The sequence below is a fragment of the Gorilla gorilla genome, chromosome 5 (genome assembly GCF_029281585.2).
Source record: "Gorilla gorilla gorilla isolate KB3781 chromosome 5, NHGRI_mGorGor1-v2.1_pri, whole genome shotgun sequence".
Lineage (NCBI taxonomy): Eukaryota > Metazoa > Chordata > Mammalia > Primates > Hominidae > Gorilla > Gorilla gorilla.
In genome coordinates, this window is record NC_073229.2 from 163,132,334 (window position 1) to 163,152,290 (window position 19,957).

Below are 19,957 nucleotides of genomic sequence, written 5' to 3' on the forward strand. Positions count from 1 at the left end.
ATCATGGTGGAAGGCAAGGAGGAGCAAGTCACATCTTACATGGATGGCAGGAGGCAAAGAGAGAGCTTGTGCAGGGAAACTCCCCTTATAATACCATCAAATCTCGTGAGACTATTTACTATCATGAGAAAGCATGGGAAAGACCTGCCCCATGATTCAATTACCTCCCACCGGGTCCCTCCCACAAACGTGAGAATTCAAGATGAGATTTGGGTGGGGACACAGCCAAACCATATCAATTATAAAGTATAAGGATACAATGAAGGATGTATAGTATGATTGTGTCTGTATAAACACCAATACCTGTGTGTAGGTTTTTATATATATGTTAAAAATTTCTGGATGAATATAAGAGAAACTCTTCACAGTGATTTACTTGCACCAAGGTAGTCTCAAATCTGAATTTATGTGGATTTCTAGTAAACTCTTCACGGGAAGTCTTCATGTGCCTTCTCTTCTCTGGCTTAAAAAAAAAAATTCGTGTTGGAAGTACTTCTCAGAGTTTGTAGATCCATGCAACGCACCCTAACAATGAAACATGTGCCCAAATCTACTGTGTAAAGTAGGGATCATGCAGAAGGAGATGGAGACAGGGAAGCACACATCCCTTTCCTTCTTTCAGCATCTCAGAGACTGCTGAGTTGCACATGTGAGCAGTGTGGTGTAAAGGTAGAAAATAGTTAAAAATCATTGGCTCAGTCATTTAATCATTTCAACAATGTGAATGTCTGTCTATTCCTGTCCTCAATTTGCACCTTGCTAGGCATTGAGATATAATGAACAAAAGTGATCCAGTTCCTACCTTCCTAGAAGGCTCTAGTCTAGTTTGAGAGAAAGATATGTATCAAACAATCACAGAAGTACATGTAAAATTGCAACTGTGCTTTGCAAAGAAGAAGATTCTTTAGACATTAAAATGTAGAGTACCTCAACGTGTTTGTAGCAGGTCATCTTAATCTTTTTTTTTTTAAAGAAGACAAACATTCTTAAAAAGCTAAATATTCTTTAATTCAGCTTCAGAAAGCTCTTTCTGCAGATGAATTTCTGTATGCTTTCTTTTGTAAGACAACAAAAATCAAGTCTCCCTTTCTATTTTAGCTGTTAAATTCAGTGCTGATGTTATTAAATATTCTAATTCAGGTCGACAGAAGTACTTCTGCCTATAAACCTTAGTAGTTCTATTTTATGTATGCATACCTGTTCAAGCAATTTTGGAAAAAATGCATATTTACCCCAACCATGTTTGCATGCCTATAGAAAGCCTAGCATGTTACTCCAAGGAGCTGTAACTCAAATGACCACTGCTCACCATCTATTTGCTTCTAAGAATTAAATTTTAAGTATAGAATATTTGTGGAACTAATGTTTCAGTATGTCCCAACATCATAAACCTAGGGTAACAAATCGCTGTATTTTCAAAGGTAGAAAAACGTCAAGAAAAATATCTTCCTTTGAAAATGGCACACATGTAGCATTAATTCATCCAATATTAGTGCAGTGCCTGGCAAAGTTGTATGTTTTGAGCATACTACAATAAATAGGATACACTTCCCTTGTTTCAAGGAATTCAGAGTACAGTGATGGGGGAAAAAAACAAAACAGGATTTAGTGTGGTATGTTTCAGTAATTAGCATGTAGAAAATGCTATGAGAGATCAGAAATGAGAGAAACCACCTCTGCCTATAGTCAGAAAGGCTCCACAGAGGAATATTTACAATACATTCTAATGTCAGCCAAAAGAAACTATTTGAGTATTACCCTCTTAACCGTGACCTTTTAAAAACACAGCTATTTTTATAATTTTTTTTTTTTTAGACGGAGCCTCACTCTGTCACCCAGGCTGGAATGCAGTGGCGTGATCTCGGCTCACTGCAACCTCCGCCTCCTGGGTTCAAGCAATTCTCCCGCCTCAGCTTCCCGAGTAGCTGGGACAACAAGTGCACACCACCACACCCTGCTAATTTTTTTTATAATGATTTTTATGGATACTGACGGACCCACAGTGTCACAAGACAATTTCTATACTCAAAGGACCTTTTGTCATGTGAATCTCAGGTTTATGATAGGTGGAAGAAAAATGATAAGTTATATTACATCACCCCAGAATCAACAGAATACCAAAATATATCATTTGTAAATATGAAAAGCAGATTTGAATGTAATATAATACTGTGCGATCCAAATGTTTACAACAAATTTGGTCAGACAACCATATGCTGTGAGGGGGGAAAAAACTATCTGGGTCTGAGATACTTTTAAAATTATATTTAGAGCAACAGTGCACAGATATACACAGGCAATAAAATCAGTCTGTCTTTGTTAAACAGATCTAACAGGTGTAAAATTAGACAAAAAGATAAATGCCCAGAAAAAAATTTCTTCCTGAACCATCAACCTTATAGATCCAATTTACAAAGAACTTGTTTTTTATTTAAATTAAATAAAGGAAAAATTAAATATATGCAAAAGCCAGATTCACTGACAAATACAACAGACGACAGAATCAGACAAGCCTCTACAAAATCACCTACAAGAGATTAAACTTCATTTAAATTAGTTTCTTGTATTATTGTGCTGTCGGTTTTCAAAGGCTTGAAGTCATATAAAAGCATTAGGTCCAAGTCCAATTTCTAAATCAATGACACTGAAAGTGTGAAGTTACCACATGTTCTTCTCTTTTGGTTACTATCATAGGTGTTTAACAAAGAAGTTGTTTTTATTTCTTAAGTAGGTAAATTAAAGTACTTTGAATCAAAATTACCTAATAAAGATACTAAGCTTTCAGCTCAAGTCAGAGGCTGACGCTTCACAACTAACTGAAATCATCCCAAAATCCTAGGATTATCATAGAAAAATGTGCTTAAGAAATTAAAATCAATGCCATATTTTTAGAATCAACCTATTCGTTGATAAAAGGTCAGTGTACAATTCAGGTCCTGAAATGTGAATGGCATCAAATCCACATTTCAGGTGGAGAAACAGAAGGGAAAAATACAGTAAATGATTAGAACTTGCCCAGGGTCACAGATGAAATTAGCAAAACTAGAAGCACATTCAGATTACTGACTCCAAGGAGACTGTTCTCTTTGTGACAGTAATTTCATGCATCTGATTCCTTCTGCGTAATTTAGACAACTAAGTCAGACCATGTATATTTTTAGGTTAAAGAGATGCTGCCTGATAGATAAATGCCCATTTGAGAGCCAAATTCTATTTGAACTTCCCTTTTAAAAGTATAAAATTCTTTCCATCATCATATCCAAATGAGAATATAGATAGAAACACTGAAGACAATAATTTATTTTATTTAGGCTCATTAAGAATTAAACATTAGGTTTCCTTTTATTCATTCAGAATTAAAGAAAAATTTACTAATTTTTAGCCCTTGATATTCTTTTTCTTTTTAAAGAAAGGTCCAGGCCGGGCATGGTGGCTCACACCTGTAATCCCAGCACTTTGGGAGGCCGAGGCGGGCAGATCATGAGGTCAAGAGATAGAGACCATCCTGGCCAACATGGTGACACCCCGTCTCTACTAGAAATACAAAAATTAGCGGGGCATGGTGGTGCGTGCCTGTAGTCCCATCTACTCAGGAGGCTGAGGCAGGAGAATCGCTTGAAGCCGGGAGGTGGAGACTGCAGTGAGCCGAGATCGTGCCACTGCACTCCAGCCTGGTGACAGAACGAGACTCCATCTCAAAAAAAAGAAAAAAGAAAAGGAAGAAAGAAAGGTCCCAATAAATATGAACATTTAGCATTCTTGTTAACAACACAGCATTCTCTAAAATCATACACAAAAAGTCCAGATTTCTTTAGAGTCTGCAGGAGAGACCTTGGTATTTTAAAGAAAAATACTTACAACTGTAAAGGTCTAATGATGAACCAGGTAATTTCCCTTCAACAAATTAAGATGTATTAAAGAGAAAAATGTTTATAATGAAGATGGGTTACTTTACCCACTCGAGACAATATATATCACAATTAAAGGATAGCAAAATAACAAGACACTGAAATGCTCTTCAAATCTCGGCAAGTCACAAATACAAAGGTAAAATAGTGGTATATATTACTCATCTTTATTTTTAAAAATAGACTGAATAAGACAAATCCAAGCTTGGCCCATAAATCCTATTCTGATGACAAATCTATGTACACTTGATGAAATATCTAAGCTATTAAGCTAAGGTTAACCTCTATCTTGATTTTTCTTTCAGAATCAAGCATTATGTTTATCAAGGCATGCAAACAGCTCTCTTCAGCTCCCAATCTTACCTGCTGAATCTTCCAAATCAATCAGTTTGGGCATTAAGCTTTCAGGAAGTTTTTCTGGTAAATCATAGCCATTCTTCCTAGCAACCACCAGATGAAAAGCAGCACAAAACTCATCCAGTGTCAATGCACCATCTTTATCAAAGTCTGAGAGTTCCCTAGAAGATAAGTTTATTGTGAATATAATCACATTCCGCTTTGGATCCTTTTATTTCTCAAAAAGAAGCAAGAGAAATATTTTCCATGAGAAAGTGCAAGAACTCAGTAATTATAAAAATCTCATACACAGAAAGATGTGTAATATAGCAAATGTAGCAAAATGTTACCTCCAGAATCTAGGTGGTAGTATATGAATGTTTATGGTACTCTTCTTTAAGCTTTCCTGTGTGTTTGAAATTCTCTAAAAAGCGGCCCCAATAATTAAGGTCACCAAAAAGAATGACCTATAATTCACATGCATTTTTAGAAGGCATACGTAATAAGTTAGTGACATTTTTTAAAAGTCTGTTTTTATGTTATCAAAATTCACCATGTATGTACTTTATTTTTTGTTTTTATTTTTTTTGAGATGGAATCTCGCTCTGTCACCCAGGCTGGAGTGCAGTGGCGCGATCTCGGCCCACTGCAACCTCCACCTCCTGGGTTCAAGCGATTCCCTTGCCTCAGCTTCCTGAGTAGCTGGGATTACAGGTACGCGCTACGATGCCTGGCTATTTTTGGCCAGGCTGGTCTCGAACTCCTGACCTCATGTGATCCACCTGCCTCGGGCTCCCAAAGTGCTGGGATTACAAGCGTGAGCCACCGCACCCGGCTGACATGTACGTACTTTAAATCACTAAGTAGAACTGCAAGGCTTAAAACAGAAATACAGCCACTCCACCTTGCTGTCTATGCCCTTTCCTAGATACAGACAACCACTTTTGTCTTTATTGCCTTAAACTATAAATAGCATGCATATATTACCAGTTTTTGAGTTTTCAGTTTTAGGTGTTATCTACCTACCTTGTACTACAGCACTCTATGCTACCAAAAACCTATTAAAAATGATTTAGAATATAGAGAAATAACATTGATACACACTGGAATTAACATTTATGTTTATGTGATAATCGTTTTTTATTTATTTTTGAGACAGAGTCTCACTCTGTTGCCCAGGCTACAGTGCTGTGGTATGACCTCAGCTCACTGCAAACTCTGCTTCTTGGACTCAAGCAATCCTCCCATGTAAGCCTCCCAAGTGGCCAGGACTACAGGCTTGCACCACCACACCTTGCTAATTTTTTTATTTTTTATAGAGATGGGGTTTCACCATGTTGCTCAGGCTGGTCTTGAACTCCTGGGCTCAAGCAATCTGCCTGCCTTGGCTTCCCAAAGTGCTGGAATTACAGGCGTGAACCACCACACCCAGCTTGTGTTTTCTTTTTGCTTGTTTTGTTTTTTTGAGACAGAATCTCGTTCTGTTACTCTGGCTGGAGTGAAATGGCACAATCTTGGCTCACTGCAACCTCCACCTCCCAGGTTCAAGTGAATCTCGTGCCTCAGCCGCCCCAGTAGTTGGGATTACAGGCGTGTGCCACCATGCCCGGCTAATTTTTCTGTAGAGACAGGGTTTCACCATGTTGCCCAGGCTGGTCTCAAACTCCTGAGCTCAGGTAATCCGCCTGCCTCGGCCTCCCAAAGTGCTAAGATTACAGGTATGAGCCACCGCACCCGGCCCTGGCCTGTTTTTATAAAGTAATTTGTGATTACACTTTGTGTTCTAATAGCCAATTCGAACCATATTCCAACACAGCTGTTCTTAAGTCTCTGGTTAAATGGAAGCTAACACCATTCCTAAACTTATGGCATGGTATAGGACTTACTAAACTTGATAAAAAACCAATGGGATAAATATAACCATGAATGTGCAAACTAACTTTTATCTCATGCATTATGCTAGCAACAAAAAAACAGCTGATATAGCTTAAAGAATTTTAGCTCTTTACAAAGAACTACTGTATCAGTATCACTTATTTCTTTTCTGCAGAATAAGAGAGAAGCTGGCTATTGTAAGGCAATACTGAGTTCTTTGACAGCATTCTTGAAGGGGTTAGTTGTTTATTTTTTAAGGCTCTAAAATCTATCTGCTAGAAACTCCTTGGAAGCAACCCAGTTACCCAACTAATGATATACCACACTTACCAAATATGAGAAAGTTCAAGAATAGGAAGTTTTGATTTTGTAAAAAACTCTTTAGCTGCAGATCCTGAAATATTAAAACAGTGTTGTTTAATGTTATTCTGAACTTACGGATCCATGAACAGAATGTAAGAGTCTTAGACTTTTTTAACTGGGAAAAGATATTTTTAATATGTGAATATGTCATGTTTTTGGCCCCCAGTGATTATAAATTCTTTTTAGACAAATAATCTGATAATTATTTTATAATTAAAATCTATGACCAATAAAACAATGTCTTGGAGATTATGAAATTGAGATTCTCCTGTCCCATCTAGAAGAACTTCTGTTTTCAACAACTCACCTGGAATAAATCCGTTTAGATCAGGCTGAATGGTTTTAAACTGATTTACATAATACTGTCTTTGTTCATCTGTTATTTTCCAGGGATCATCATAACTACTGGATTGCCTACGAATTTCAATGGCAGTTGTAGCTGATGCTACAGTTCGTACTGTTGTCTGGTCCTGTAATGAAACATTTTTTCCTCAGTACAATATCTACCTACATGATTATATGGACCAAGATTGCTAGGTTATTTATCTTTGAAAGTAAAACTTGCTTTTTGTGTATATTTAAAATGTAAAACCACGTATCTGTTACAGTCAGATTATTGGATATGTTTTTGCACAATGATTATAGAAACGAGTAGAATGACAGCAATTATGTAAGCAACAGAAAGTTATGAAAATGTGCTAAGAAAGCCAAGCAAATATATTTCCAGATGCAGAAACCTTTCAAAACTTCACTAGGAAATCAGAAACAGAAATAAAATCAGCTGAAACATTCCAATGATAACAGATTTGAAATGCACAGAGCAGAATTTTGCTTTTAAATAAATGAGTGGATTTGCATTTATAAAATCTGCAACAGCAAAATATAAAAACAATGACTGGAGCAATACTCTGAATGAAGCAAATAAAATTGCAATACCAATAAAATGTCACACCTGGACAGAAGCAGGATGCATGGTTAAAAGAGTACTGGTTGGTGGAGTATCTGCAAAACTGACCCAGTTTTCTTGAGGTGGAGGTGGGGAATGCCCTGACCACACTGCATCACCAGCAGAAGAACCTATAAGGAGAATGGGTAAACATGCTGACTCATGTTTGAGGAAAAAACTTAAGTTACCAGGAAGTTTTCTTTCCAACTCTTACTCTGAAGAAATCTAACAATTTCCAAAATGGAATCTTTTCTGTTCAATTAGAAATTATACCTCATTTAAATATCTTCAATTATTTTGTGCTCTCCTTATCAATAAAATTTATGTAATATATACATAATATTCTGGGAAATAATTATTCATTTTACCTTTAGAGAATCTGGTACCCATAAACTTGTCTAAACATCATAGATACACATAAATGCAATTACCACTTTTCAAAGCAATGTATCCACTTACAAATTTCCATAGTTGGTTTTTGCTTCTATTTAACTTAAACTTACAATTAAAAACTATCTGGGAGGCAACTCCTGAAGGAATATTATCAAGTTTCCTTCAATTTACAACCCTAAATAATTGTTACTTTCAAAAAATCTCTAAACCAGGTTCTGTGGCACAAGCCTATAATCCCCACCTACTCAGGAGGCTGAGGCAGGAGGATCATTTGAACCCAGGAGTGCAAGACCAGCCTGGGCAACACAATGACACTCTAATCAATCAATCTCTAAATACCTGATTGTGCTTCACCAAAGGGAGACCAAAATGGCCCAGGTCCCGCAAGAGGCCTCTCACTATTCCCACCGCTGGGATGACGGCTGTGCTTCCTCCATGTGTGTGGAGAAGTTGGTGGGGATTGTTGTGGTGAAACTACTGGGGATGCAGGTTCCTAGAAAAGAATATTATTTTAAAAGTTTAACTTTAAGGAGACATTTTAATTATTAAGCTACCAATAAGAGCTTTAGTGAAGCATTTGCACAGGGCATCAACTGCTAATATTTACATGCATGTGATTACCTGTGCATCTGCAGATGTACGAGGCTGAACCGTATCATGGCTTACGGATCCCTTTTTCACTTGCCCCCTGCCAGGTGGTGGGGGAATTACACCAGAATACGACCCTTGATTTTCAGAATCTGAAGAATATGAGGCTGCATGGCGAGATTCCTGTTCATTCTTTGAAGCAACAAATCTTGGCAGAGGAAGGTCCTTTACTGTTAACCACAAAATAATCATTACTTCAAAATAAAAAAGGACATATATATTGAAAACGAAAATAAGACATGAATTAGATATTAGAATTTTTGTAAAAATGGATACAGAAACAAGAGGCACAAAATGTCTATCACCACAAAATTTGGATCATTATCTCCCTTACATTATTTAGGGAGACTCTTATCTAGAAAGAAGTAATAAAACCAAATTGTCCTTCTAATGAGTGATAACAATGGCTACATCAAATGTCTACGTATGTTTGGCCCTATACTTGCCACTGAATATTTATTTCACCTCGTAACCACAGTACCCCTGCAAAGCTCCTATTTACAGATAAGAAAACTGAGGATCCATGATGCCAAGGTCATGCTTGTAGTAACTGACAGTTAGGATCTAAACCTAGATCAGTCAGACCCCAAAGCCTAGGCTGCTTCTACTCACACCGGGTCTTTAAAGTAAGATTTTAGACCTCTAAGTAAAACACAGAATATGTCACTAAGTCTGAGACTAGATTTAGAAATTTTCATGGCAGAAATTCCTAAAAATACCTTATTGTTCACCCACCAAAAACATGGTACAGAGTATTCTATCTATCCACTGTAGTCTGGCTTATGGCTCTCCTACAGCCAGATATTCTACATTCAATTTTAAATAGAGGAGAAAGATGAAGGACTGAGAAACTGTTTGCAGGTAAATAAGTGATACTTTTAGACCAGAAAAAATACAGCTACAAAATCATTTCAGAGGAAAGCGTACTTACCTCCATTATATGATTACCTTCGTCTCTCTTTAGAACCTCCACATGAAGGAAGGAAACTATTAAGCTTATTCAATATACATGTAAAAGAATTCAAAATTACCTGAAAAGAATGTAAACTCCCAACACTAGAAGAATGATGTGTGGCAAACTAGAGGTTCACAATGAAAACCTCCGCTGACCAATAAACTAAACTGGTACTTAAAACTATTTCTACAAATTCTGATATTTACAGAATTTTACAGAAATTTTTCTGTACAGATTATTTTTAAAATCTTAATTTTTCTCTTTCCCCTTTACTCTATGAAAATGAAAGAACCCTCTGCATTTAAGTGCCTTTCTTTATAGAATTTCTATCTTCTTTCACATCAACAAGCCTCTAAATACTTGAAAAACAAATTATCTGATGTAACACTTTGATATGGTTTGACTCTGTGTTCCCACCCAAATCTCATCTTGAATTGTAATTCCCACATGGGAGGTGATTAGATCATGGGGGCGGTTCCCCCATGCTGCTCTTGTGATAGTGAGCAAGTTCTCATGAGATCTGATGGTTTAAATGCCTGTGGCTATTCCCCCTTGCTCTCTCTCTCTCTCTCCTGTGGCCACGTAAGATGTGCCTTGCTTTCCATTTACCTTCTGCCACGATTGTAGGTTTCCTGTGGCCTCCCGAGCTATGCAGAAGTGAGTCAATTAAACCTCTCTTGTTTATACATTACCCAGTCTCAGGGATTTCTTTATAGCAGTGTGAAAATGGACTAATACAAACTTGTAATGTGGTCAGATGTCTATAACTAGATTTTAGTCTGCCAATATTTTAATATTGTCTCTTATCGATAAAAAGTTTAGGTTAACTGTTACTTCTTAATTTCAACTGGAGCCTCCACAGCCTTCCCAAACAAACAAACAAACAAAAATACAAAGTATAATGTTGTTTTATTGGAAATGAAGAACACAGGGACGCTATATATGAAGATGGTCGCTGTAATTTATCATTTACCTTAATAAAACTATTCGCCTAAAATATTTCTAAACAACTTTTGGTAAATTAATTCTTAAAAAATTGCCATTTGAACAGTACATATAGTCAAATACAGATGAAGTACATATACTATTCCGTAATACAGATCAGACATATTTTTCTAGTATTTTCAAGTGAGAAATGCAAGGTAGTGGGAATAAAGTCACGACACTTCACTCAAGGTCACAAATGCCACTATAAGATCAGAAAGACACAAGAGTTCTATTGACTTGACTTCATTTGTAATAGAAGCCTATTTTCTTTCAGTTACTAGTGTACTCTATATTTACCTGTATTTATACTTTCCACTCTTAAAGGGAAACCAGACTGGGCAACAGCTACAAGTTTCAAAGCAATGTAGAACTGACTTCTTCCAAAATAACCAAGTCTTGTTGCACCACAAAGCTCCATGATCTATAAAATAACATAATGTTAACATTAAGATTCACAACAAAAATCTCCCTTCAAAAATAAGCAGCTACCCAACTTGTTTGTAACGTCTCAAAATATCTATCTAATAGATGGTATAATACTCACAACTGACAACCAACTTCTTCAAGTTTCAGGTTCATATGTTTACAAACAAAAAGTCACTGCTTTGCAATAAGGTCATCATTCTCCTATTTATCAAAATCCATATGATTAGCAATTTTCTTAGAATAAATTTTTTGTTATGAGTCACATTTTTAAAGAAACAACGTACCACCCACTCTTACTCATAAGCACTGCACATACAATAGGACCATGTGACTAAGAGACTATTATGCAGCCATTTAAAGTGACGGTCTTTAAATGATGTAACAACATGGAAAAATACTAAGGATTTATCAAGTGGGGAAGAAAGGCAAGATACCTAATTTTAACCACATAAATACAAATTTGGAAACTATTTTTAAAAAGTCTATCACGATTTTTTTAGATGAGATTAAGAGTCGGGTTTTCCCTCTTATTTTCCAAATGTGTTTAATATGGCTACACTACTCTTCTTTAAAACAAACAAAATTTTGTCTCTTTTTTTTTAGAGCATGAAAGTGTTCAAGGATCTACATTAATCATTCCAGTCTTTCAACAAGTATTTCTAGACTTGCTAGCACAAGTAAATATTAGACTCAAAAAATAGGATTTCAGATTACAAAATCGTAACTCTAAAAGCTGGAGGTTTCTACTATGCAGATATTATAATCTTATCTTAAAATAAACACTAGGCATGCCTGTTGTATCTTTTCAAATAACACAAACTTTTGTACAGAGAGAGCAGTTTTAGTCTATTTTTCCATAACACTCAAAGGAAGATAAGGTATCTGAGATGCTGTGGTATTAAGTCTGAATAAAAGTAATCACAGGACTTCAAAAAAAGCACCTACTAACGATTAAGCAATTGTATCACAACAATAACAGCCATTTATTTACATACACAAAAAAGAGTCATTTTTGCTGGCTGACCAGCACTGGAAGAAGTTCCTGTTCCTGCCACTAAGGAGCATGTCCTTCTGAAGAAATGTAGAAGTGCAAAGAGAATAAACAGGCAGGTTAACACCATCAAGGGAACTATGAGGAAAAGGGGAGTTTAAAAAGGCAAGGTCACGCAGCCCCAATCCTCTACTCTTCTGCCCACTTGACGCCTCTTAGAGGATCATTACATACCTTAAATACTTTTGTTTATATAACAATGCATCTAATATATGCCAGGTATATGCTAGACAGAGGGAAGACCTAAAAGGAGATCACAGTATGGTTTGTTGACATTTTGGGAAGATACCAGGGAAATGGTTAATAATGAGGAGGTAGTGTTCAAGAAGGGAAACAGAATCTCAATGCTGTTTTAATTGGTATTTATTAAAAGTTTTATATTTGTTAGCCATTTGCATTTCTTTTCCTGACTTGCCCAACTTGTTCTCTGGCAACTTTAAATGGACTGTTAATCTTCTTTATTCATTTTAAGAAGTTTTATTATGGCCAGGGGTGGTGGCTCATGCCTGTAATCACAGCACTTTGGGAGGCCAAGGAGGGCAGATTAGTTGGGATCAAGAGTTCAAGACCAGTCTGGCCAACACGGTGAAACCCATCTCTACTAAAAATACAAAAGTTAGCCAGGTGTGGTGGTGCGCACCGGTAATTCTAAGTACTTGGGGGGCTGAGGTGAGAGGATCATTTGAACTCGGGAGATGGAGGTTGCAGTGAGCCGAGATCATGCCACTGCCCTCCAGACTGGGTGACAGACTAAAACTCCATCTCATAAAAAAAAAGGTTTTATTATATTATACATATTGACCTGCAAACTGTCATGGAATTAATTCATTTATTCAATGACTATTTGCTGAGCACCCTCAGGAAGGAAAGACCAGAGTGTAGCTTAAGTGTGTGTAGAATTGATGGGGAGGAGGGAATGCAGCAGATGGAGCTGATGACTTAGGCAGAAACCAGATCATATTGCACATGTTGTTTTCTAGTTTATCTGTTTTTTCCAGAAAAGCTGTTTTGGTGATACAGAATTTTCCAATTTTTATACAAGCTTGTCATTTCCCCTTTAGGACTTTTGGGTTTGCTAGACTCAGAAAAAAGGTCTTTATACATGTTTTCTTCTAGAATGTTTATGATTAATATTGAAAATATACAAGTCTGACCAAACTGGAATTTATTTTGGAATGAGAAACAAATCAGATATCCTTTTGATCCTCCTCAATAGTTAACTATTGAGGCCAGGAGCAGTGGTTCATGCCTGTAATTGCAACACTCTGGGAGGCCAAGGTAGGAGGACTGCTTGAGGCCAGGAGTTCAAGACCAGCCCTGGCAACATGGTGAGATCTCATCTATATGAAAAAAAATTTAGTTAAAAATTAACTGGATGTGGTGGCACATGCCTATAGTCCCAACTACTCAGGAGGCTGAAGTGGGAGGATCACTTGCCTAGGAGTTCAAGGCTGCAGTAAGCTATGATGGTTTTACTTCACTTAAGCCTGGGCAACAGAGCAAGACTCTGTCTCCCCCCGCAAAAAAAAAGAAAAAGTTAACCATTTATTTAAAAACTCATCTTTTCTCCATTAACTCGAAAAGCAACTCCTATATTTATATGTGCTTATTTCTGGGCTCCTTATGTTACAGTTTTGTATGCTAGTCCTGGAGCTGTAACCCCGTGTTTTAATTACTTTAGCTTTATAATATTTAAACATCTGATAGGATTAGTCCACCCCTCAATTTTTTTGCTGTTTAGACATTTCTGAATTATCCTCATATACTTATTTTTCTAAGTAATCCTTAGAATCATTTGTCAGAATAAACTGAGATTTTACTGGGGGCAGCAACTGATTTATGGTCTTGTTCCAAACTTTAACAAGATCATTTCTAGTGTTTTATCATTAAGCATGATACTGGCTAACACTCTGCCAATATCTCTGATTAAAGAAACTCTTAAGGCCGGGCGCGGCGGCTCATGCCTGTAATCGCAGCACTTTGGGAGCCAAGGTGGGCGAATCACGAAGTCAGGAGTTTGAGGCCAGCCTGACCAACATGAAGAAACCCCGTCTCTACTAAAAATACAAAATTACCCGGGCGTGGTGACACATGCCTGTAATCCCAGCTACTCAGGAGGCTGAGGCAGAAGAATCACTTGAACCCAGGGGGCAGAGGTTGCAGTGAGCCGAGATCACGCCATAGCACTCCAGCCTGGGCAACAAGAGGGAAACTCCATCTCAAAAAAAAAAAAAAAAAAAAGGAGAAAAAAAAAAAAAAGCTAGTTCTAGTTCTGTTGTTCCTCTAAGAATCTTGTTTGGGTTTCATATTTTCAAAAACCACATAAAGATGTTAATTTTATCATATGCAGATTTTGCGCAGAAAACTAAAAGATCATAATTGTTCTCTTTGGTCCATTAATAAGTATATCAATAAGATATAAGAGATTAAGTATATTAAGATATAAGTAAGTATATTAACAGATTTCCTAACATAGAACCTTCCTTTGATTCCTGGAATGAATTTCATTTAGACGTGGTGTATTACTTTTTCAAATAATACTCATAAAATAGTTTAACCACAATCTTAGAACAATTAAGTTTTAAAGCATACATAATCTTTGCCGTGCTTTGGAGTTGGTGTTATATTGGCTTTTTCAGCAGAGCTCGCAAACTACTTTTTTCTCTCTGCTCTGAAATACTTTAAATAGATTAGGAATTAGGTGTTTCATGAAGATTTGAAATAATTCACCTGTGATACAGGTGAGGCAATAGCTCTCATATGTTTTTCAGTTTCTTCCATTCTGTCTGAAATAAGCTAGGTTTACCATCTCTAAGATTTGATAATTTCCTAGAAAATCATTTATCATCTCCATATTTTTTAATTTCTTAGTTGAGCATCATTCAAAGCAGCCTCATTCTTTTAATCTTCTTTCTATAGTGATTTCCTCTTAATCTTAATTATGCATATTTGTATGCAGTTCACTTTTTCTCTAGCACAGTTATCTGACCATGGAACCACTTGAAATACCCGTTAGGATATAGATTCCCGAACTGCTCCCATTAGATTTCTAACTCACCAAGGAAATCTAAATCACCAAGGGCCAGTTAGTGATTGTTGCTATAATACTGAAAACTACCATGCTTTGTTTTTTTAATGTTATAAAATGTACATGCTCATGGTAAAATAAAATAGTAGTTAAGGATATAGAATTTAAAGTTCCTACATCCCCATCAGACGTAACAATTCCTCCTAGCCAGGGCAATTAGATAAGAGAAAGAAAGAAACGGCATCTGAACTGGAAAGGAAGAAGTCAAACTGTCCCTGTTTGCAGGTAATATGATCTTATATAAATGGAAAAATCTAAAGACTCTACCAAAAAACTCTCAGATCTGATAAACTCAGTAAAGCTGCAAAATAACAAAACCAATATACAAAAATCAGTCGCATTTTTTTTTCTTTTTTTTTTTTCCTCTGAGACGGAGTCCTGCTCTGTCACCCAGAGCTGGAGAGCAATGGCGCGATCTCAGCTGACTGCAACCTCCACCTCCTGGGTACAAGCGATTCTCCTGCCTCAGCCTCCTGAGTAGCTGGGATTACAGGTGTCCACCAATACCCCTGGCTAATTTTTGTATTTTTAGTAGAGATGGAGTTTCACCACGTTGGCCAGGCTGGTCTTGACCTCCTGACCTCAAGTGATCTGCCTGCCTCAGTCTCTCAAAGTGCTAGGATTACAGGATGAGCCACCACACCCAGCCTACAGCCAAATGATTTTTGACAAAGGTGCCAAGAACACTCATTGGGGAAAGGACAGTCTCTTCAATAAACAGTGCTGGGAAAACTGGATATCCATATGAAATACAGAGATACAGATAGATAGTTTTTTGGTTTTTTTTTTTTGAGACAGAGTTTCTCAAAAAACTCTTGTCACCCAGGCTGGAGTGCAATGGCACAATCTCGGCTCACCACAACCTCCACCTCCTGCGTTCAAGCGATTCTCCTGTCTCAGCATCCCAAGTAGCTGGGATTACAGGCACGTGCCACCACACACGGCTAATTATGTATTTTTAGTAGAAATGGGGTTTCTCCATGTTGGTCAGGCTGGTCTCGAACTCCTGACCTCAAGTTATCTGCCCGCCTCAGCCTCCCAAAGTGCTGGGATTACAGGTGTGAGCCATTGTGCCAAATTATATATTTTATGAATGAAATTAGATGCCTACCTCTCACCCTATATAAAAATCAACTCAAAATGCATCTAATACCTAAATATAGCACCCAAAATAATAAAACTACTAGAAGAAAACAGACAGGAAATGCTTCGGTACATCAGTGTGGGCGAATATTTTATAAATAAGTTCTCAAAAGCATAAGCAACAAAAGCAAAAATAAACAAATGGGATTGTATCAAACTAAAAACTTCTGCACAGCGAAGAAAGCAATCAACAGAGTAAAAGACAACTTACAGAATGGGAGAAAATATCTGGAAACTAACCATCCAACAGAAGATTAATATCTAAAATATACAAGGAGCTGAAATATCTCAACAGCAAAAAAACAAAACAAAACAAAACAAAACAAAACAAAACTGATTTTTAAATGGGCAAATGATCCCAAAACACATTTCTCAAAGGAAGTCATATGCATGGTCAACAAATACACGAAAAACTGCTCATCACTACTAATCATCAAGGAAATGCAAATCAAAACCACAATGAGGTATCATCTCACCCCAGGGAGGCTGGCTATTATCAAAAAAAAAAAAAAATGCTGGCGAGGATGCAGAAAAAAGGGAACTCATATACTTTTGGTGGGAATGCAAACTAGTTATAACCACTATGGAGAACAGTATGAGGTCCCTCAAAAAGCTACAAATAGAACTACCATATGATCCAGCAATCCTACTACTGAGAATTTATCCAAGGAAAGGAAATCATTATATCAGAGAGACACTGCACCCCCATGTTTCCTGTGGTACTATTCACAATAGCCAAGATATGAAATTAACCCAGGTATCCAACAACAGATGGGTGGATGAAGAAAATGTGCTATATAATATATACCATGGAATACTATTCAGCCATAAAAAATGAAATCCTGTCATTCATGGCAACACGGATGGAACTGGAGGACATTATGTTAGGTGAAATAAAATCCAGGAACAGAAAATTAAAACTCATATGTGGAAAAAAAAAAAGTTGATCTCATAGAAGTAAAAAGGAGAACAGAGTATACCACAGGCTACGAAGGGTAGACAAAGGGAGGAATAAGGAGAGATTTGTTAAGGGACACAAAATGACAACTAGATAGGAGGAATAAGTTCCACCACTCTAGGATGGCTATAGTTAACAATAATATATAGTTTCACATAGCTAGGGGAAGGATACTGAATGCTCCTAACACAAAGAAATGATAAAATGTTTGAGATGATGGATATGCTACTTACCCTGATTTCATCTCTATACATTGTATTAGGGGTATCCAATCTTTTGGCTTCCCTGGGCCACACTGGAAGAACTGTTTTGGGCCACATATAAAATACACTAAAACTAACAATAGCTGATGAGCTTAAAAGAAAAAAAAAAAAGAACCCCCAAAAAATCTCATGATGTTTTAAGTAAGTTTACAAATTTGTGTTGGGCTGAATTCAAAGCTATCCTGGGCCACATGCAGCCCATGGGCTGCAGGCTGGACAAGCTCGCATTATATATTTGAAACATCACTCTGTATCCCAGGAATATGTACAATTATTAATTCTTTTAAATAAAATGAAAATAAAAGGTGATTACATAAGACGGGTAACTTTTTAATCCCAAGGTATCCTATTAGCTATGCAATATAAATCTGAAAGCAACTTGCAATAAAGCTACCACATTGGTAAACTTAAAGTAACACTTCCTTTCATATACTCTAATTTTTTTCTACATGCACACAAACACACAAGCACACATAATACATACATCTTACACAGGTAGGGTCACCGTACATTATTTTTTCATATATTACTCAAAGATTTTTCTCTATCCGCATACATCTCATTTTTTTATAAAGCATTTCATTGTGTGGATGGATGCGCCTATCACAAATTAACCAATCCTCTACTGATGGATATTTAGAGGTTTTCCCAGTGTTCTACTACAAGTAATATCGTAAACATTTTTGTGCATGTCTTTGTGCACTTGTACAACTATAGAACAAATCTTTAGAAATGGAATATGCTTTAAATATATAACATAGTCCATCAGGTATGATGGCTCACACCTGTAATCCCAATATTTTGGGAGGCTGAGGCAGGAGGATTGCTTGAGGCCAGCATTTCAAGATCAGCCTGGGCAACATGGTGAGACCTTGTCTCTACAAGAAATATATATATAAGCTGGGTGTGATGGCACACCTGTAGTGCTAGCTACTAGGGAAGCTGAGGTAGGAAGATCATTTGAGTCCAGGAGCTCCAGACTGCAGTGAGCTAGGAATTGTGCAGCTTGGGCAACAGAATTAAACCCTGTCTCTCTAAAAAAAAAAAAAAAAAGGGGGGTGTGTGTGTGTGTAAACAACAGTCAAGTACTAAAAACTATGAGTGACTATTACATCTAACTGACCAGCACAAGATCCTGGCTCTGTGGTCTGAGACAAGAGAGGCAAGTTAATGTTTTCCTTAACTTTACTGGCTTTACCAAGGAATATCAGCCCAGAGAAGTCAGTACTGACTTCTTTTCTAAATGTTTCATTCCATAATATTTACCAAAAAGCCACTAACTTCTAGGAAAAAAGATAAACTAGACTGTAGTTCACTTAACACCTGTACAGATCAACACGGCTAGGAAATCATCGTTTACGTCATTCATACAGTATTTGAGCAAGAACCTAACTTTACTGTGCCTCAGTTTCTTCATATATTAACTGAGGAAAATAATACACTACCTCCTTCAGTTGCTGTGAGCATTCAATGAGACTGTATTCAATAAAGCCCTTCAAAAAGTATCTGGCCCAGAAATATCATTATTACTTTCCATTTACTACCCTGAACATAGTGGACTTTATATAGTTAGAGACTTCAGAGACTAAGTTATTTTTGAAAACCACATTTTCTTGAGAGCCAAGAGTTAATGCCTTTATGCATTAATATGAGTGTTATAATTTCTGATGGAAAGCCTTCTAAAATATAGGACGCTCTCATGTCTTCCTAAGTATTTGCAACTTCTGAACCCAGGATTTTACCTGCTCTGCCTTCAGGACTCTCATTATAATGACAGTAAGGGAATAAACCCACAATAATAAAGAGGAAGTTAGCTGACAGAAAATTTCAATAAATTTTTGCAATTAGAAAACAGAATAGTGACTAATGAAATAAGGTAGAAGAAATCAGTGCCAAGAATACCCATGGAGAAGAAACAATTTGCCCAACAAAACCCAGAGACTCACCCAGAAATGCTAGGTATGACTAGGGATGGGACTGGGACAGAGAATGAAGATCCCCATCTCCACTGCTGCTCACAGATACTAGCAACCAGACCCCACCCTCCAAACAAAAGCAAACAAACAAGCACTGGATGGCATACCTAAAAGAATGAAACGTTAGAGAAAAACTAGGACAGCTGGTATAGAATTTGCTGTTGCCCCTGGTAAGTCTTTCTAGAACTTACCAATCCCAATTAAGAATCAGCACCTGACCCACCCCACCTAAAAGAAAGACAGCCTTTTAAGAACCTATTCCCCGCCCCCTCAAAAAAAGATAAGCTATACCCACGTACACAGAACTCAGTCAGTTTTTCCATTGCCTCATCCTTAAATATGAACAGCTTACCAAAGATCAGTAAGCACCTGGGGAAAGCCTATAAAGTTGAAGAGGACTGCCAAATTTACAAACAGAAAAAAAAAAAACCACACAGAGGGAAAGAATCTTAAAAATACTCTAGTGCCTATTCTCTGATAGATTTTAGAAAATACTCCATTTGTAAAACAAGAACAAGATACTATGTTAAAAGAACCATCAGAGAACAAGATATCTTGAAATTTACAAAGCTCAATAGAAACACTAGAAGATAAAATAGAGAAAAATGTCTCCAGAAGTAGGAATATTAAAGATAAATTAG

General features: G+C 36.9%; 1 protein-coding gene across 9 annotated transcripts in view; it reads right to left on the bottom strand.

Annotated features, from left to right (window-relative positions):
- Positions 1 to 19,957, bottom strand: part of REPS1 (RALBP1 associated Eps domain containing 1) — an 83,440-nt gene that overhangs the window by 32,072 nt on the left and 31,411 nt on the right. For 6 of the 9 annotated variants that reach the window (XM_055391218.2, XM_019029627.4, XM_019029625.4 and 3 more), the window contains exons 2-8: positions 10,709 to 10,832; positions 8,443 to 8,639; positions 8,161 to 8,314; positions 7,435 to 7,559; positions 6,790 to 6,952; positions 6,450 to 6,513; positions 4,272 to 4,426 (exon numbers count right to left, since the gene is read on the bottom strand). In XM_055391218.2, coding sequence (XP_055247193.1) covers positions 4,272 to 4,426; positions 6,450 to 6,513; positions 6,790 to 6,952; positions 7,435 to 7,559; positions 8,161 to 8,314; positions 8,443 to 8,639; positions 10,709 to 10,832 — 982 coding nt within the window. The remainder of the gene's footprint in view (positions 1 to 4,271; positions 4,427 to 6,449; positions 6,514 to 6,789; positions 6,953 to 7,434; positions 7,560 to 8,160; positions 8,315 to 8,442; positions 8,640 to 10,708; positions 10,833 to 19,957) is intronic. The other 3 variants (XM_063707895.1, XM_055391219.2, XM_019029626.3) reach the window with 1 other exon arrangement.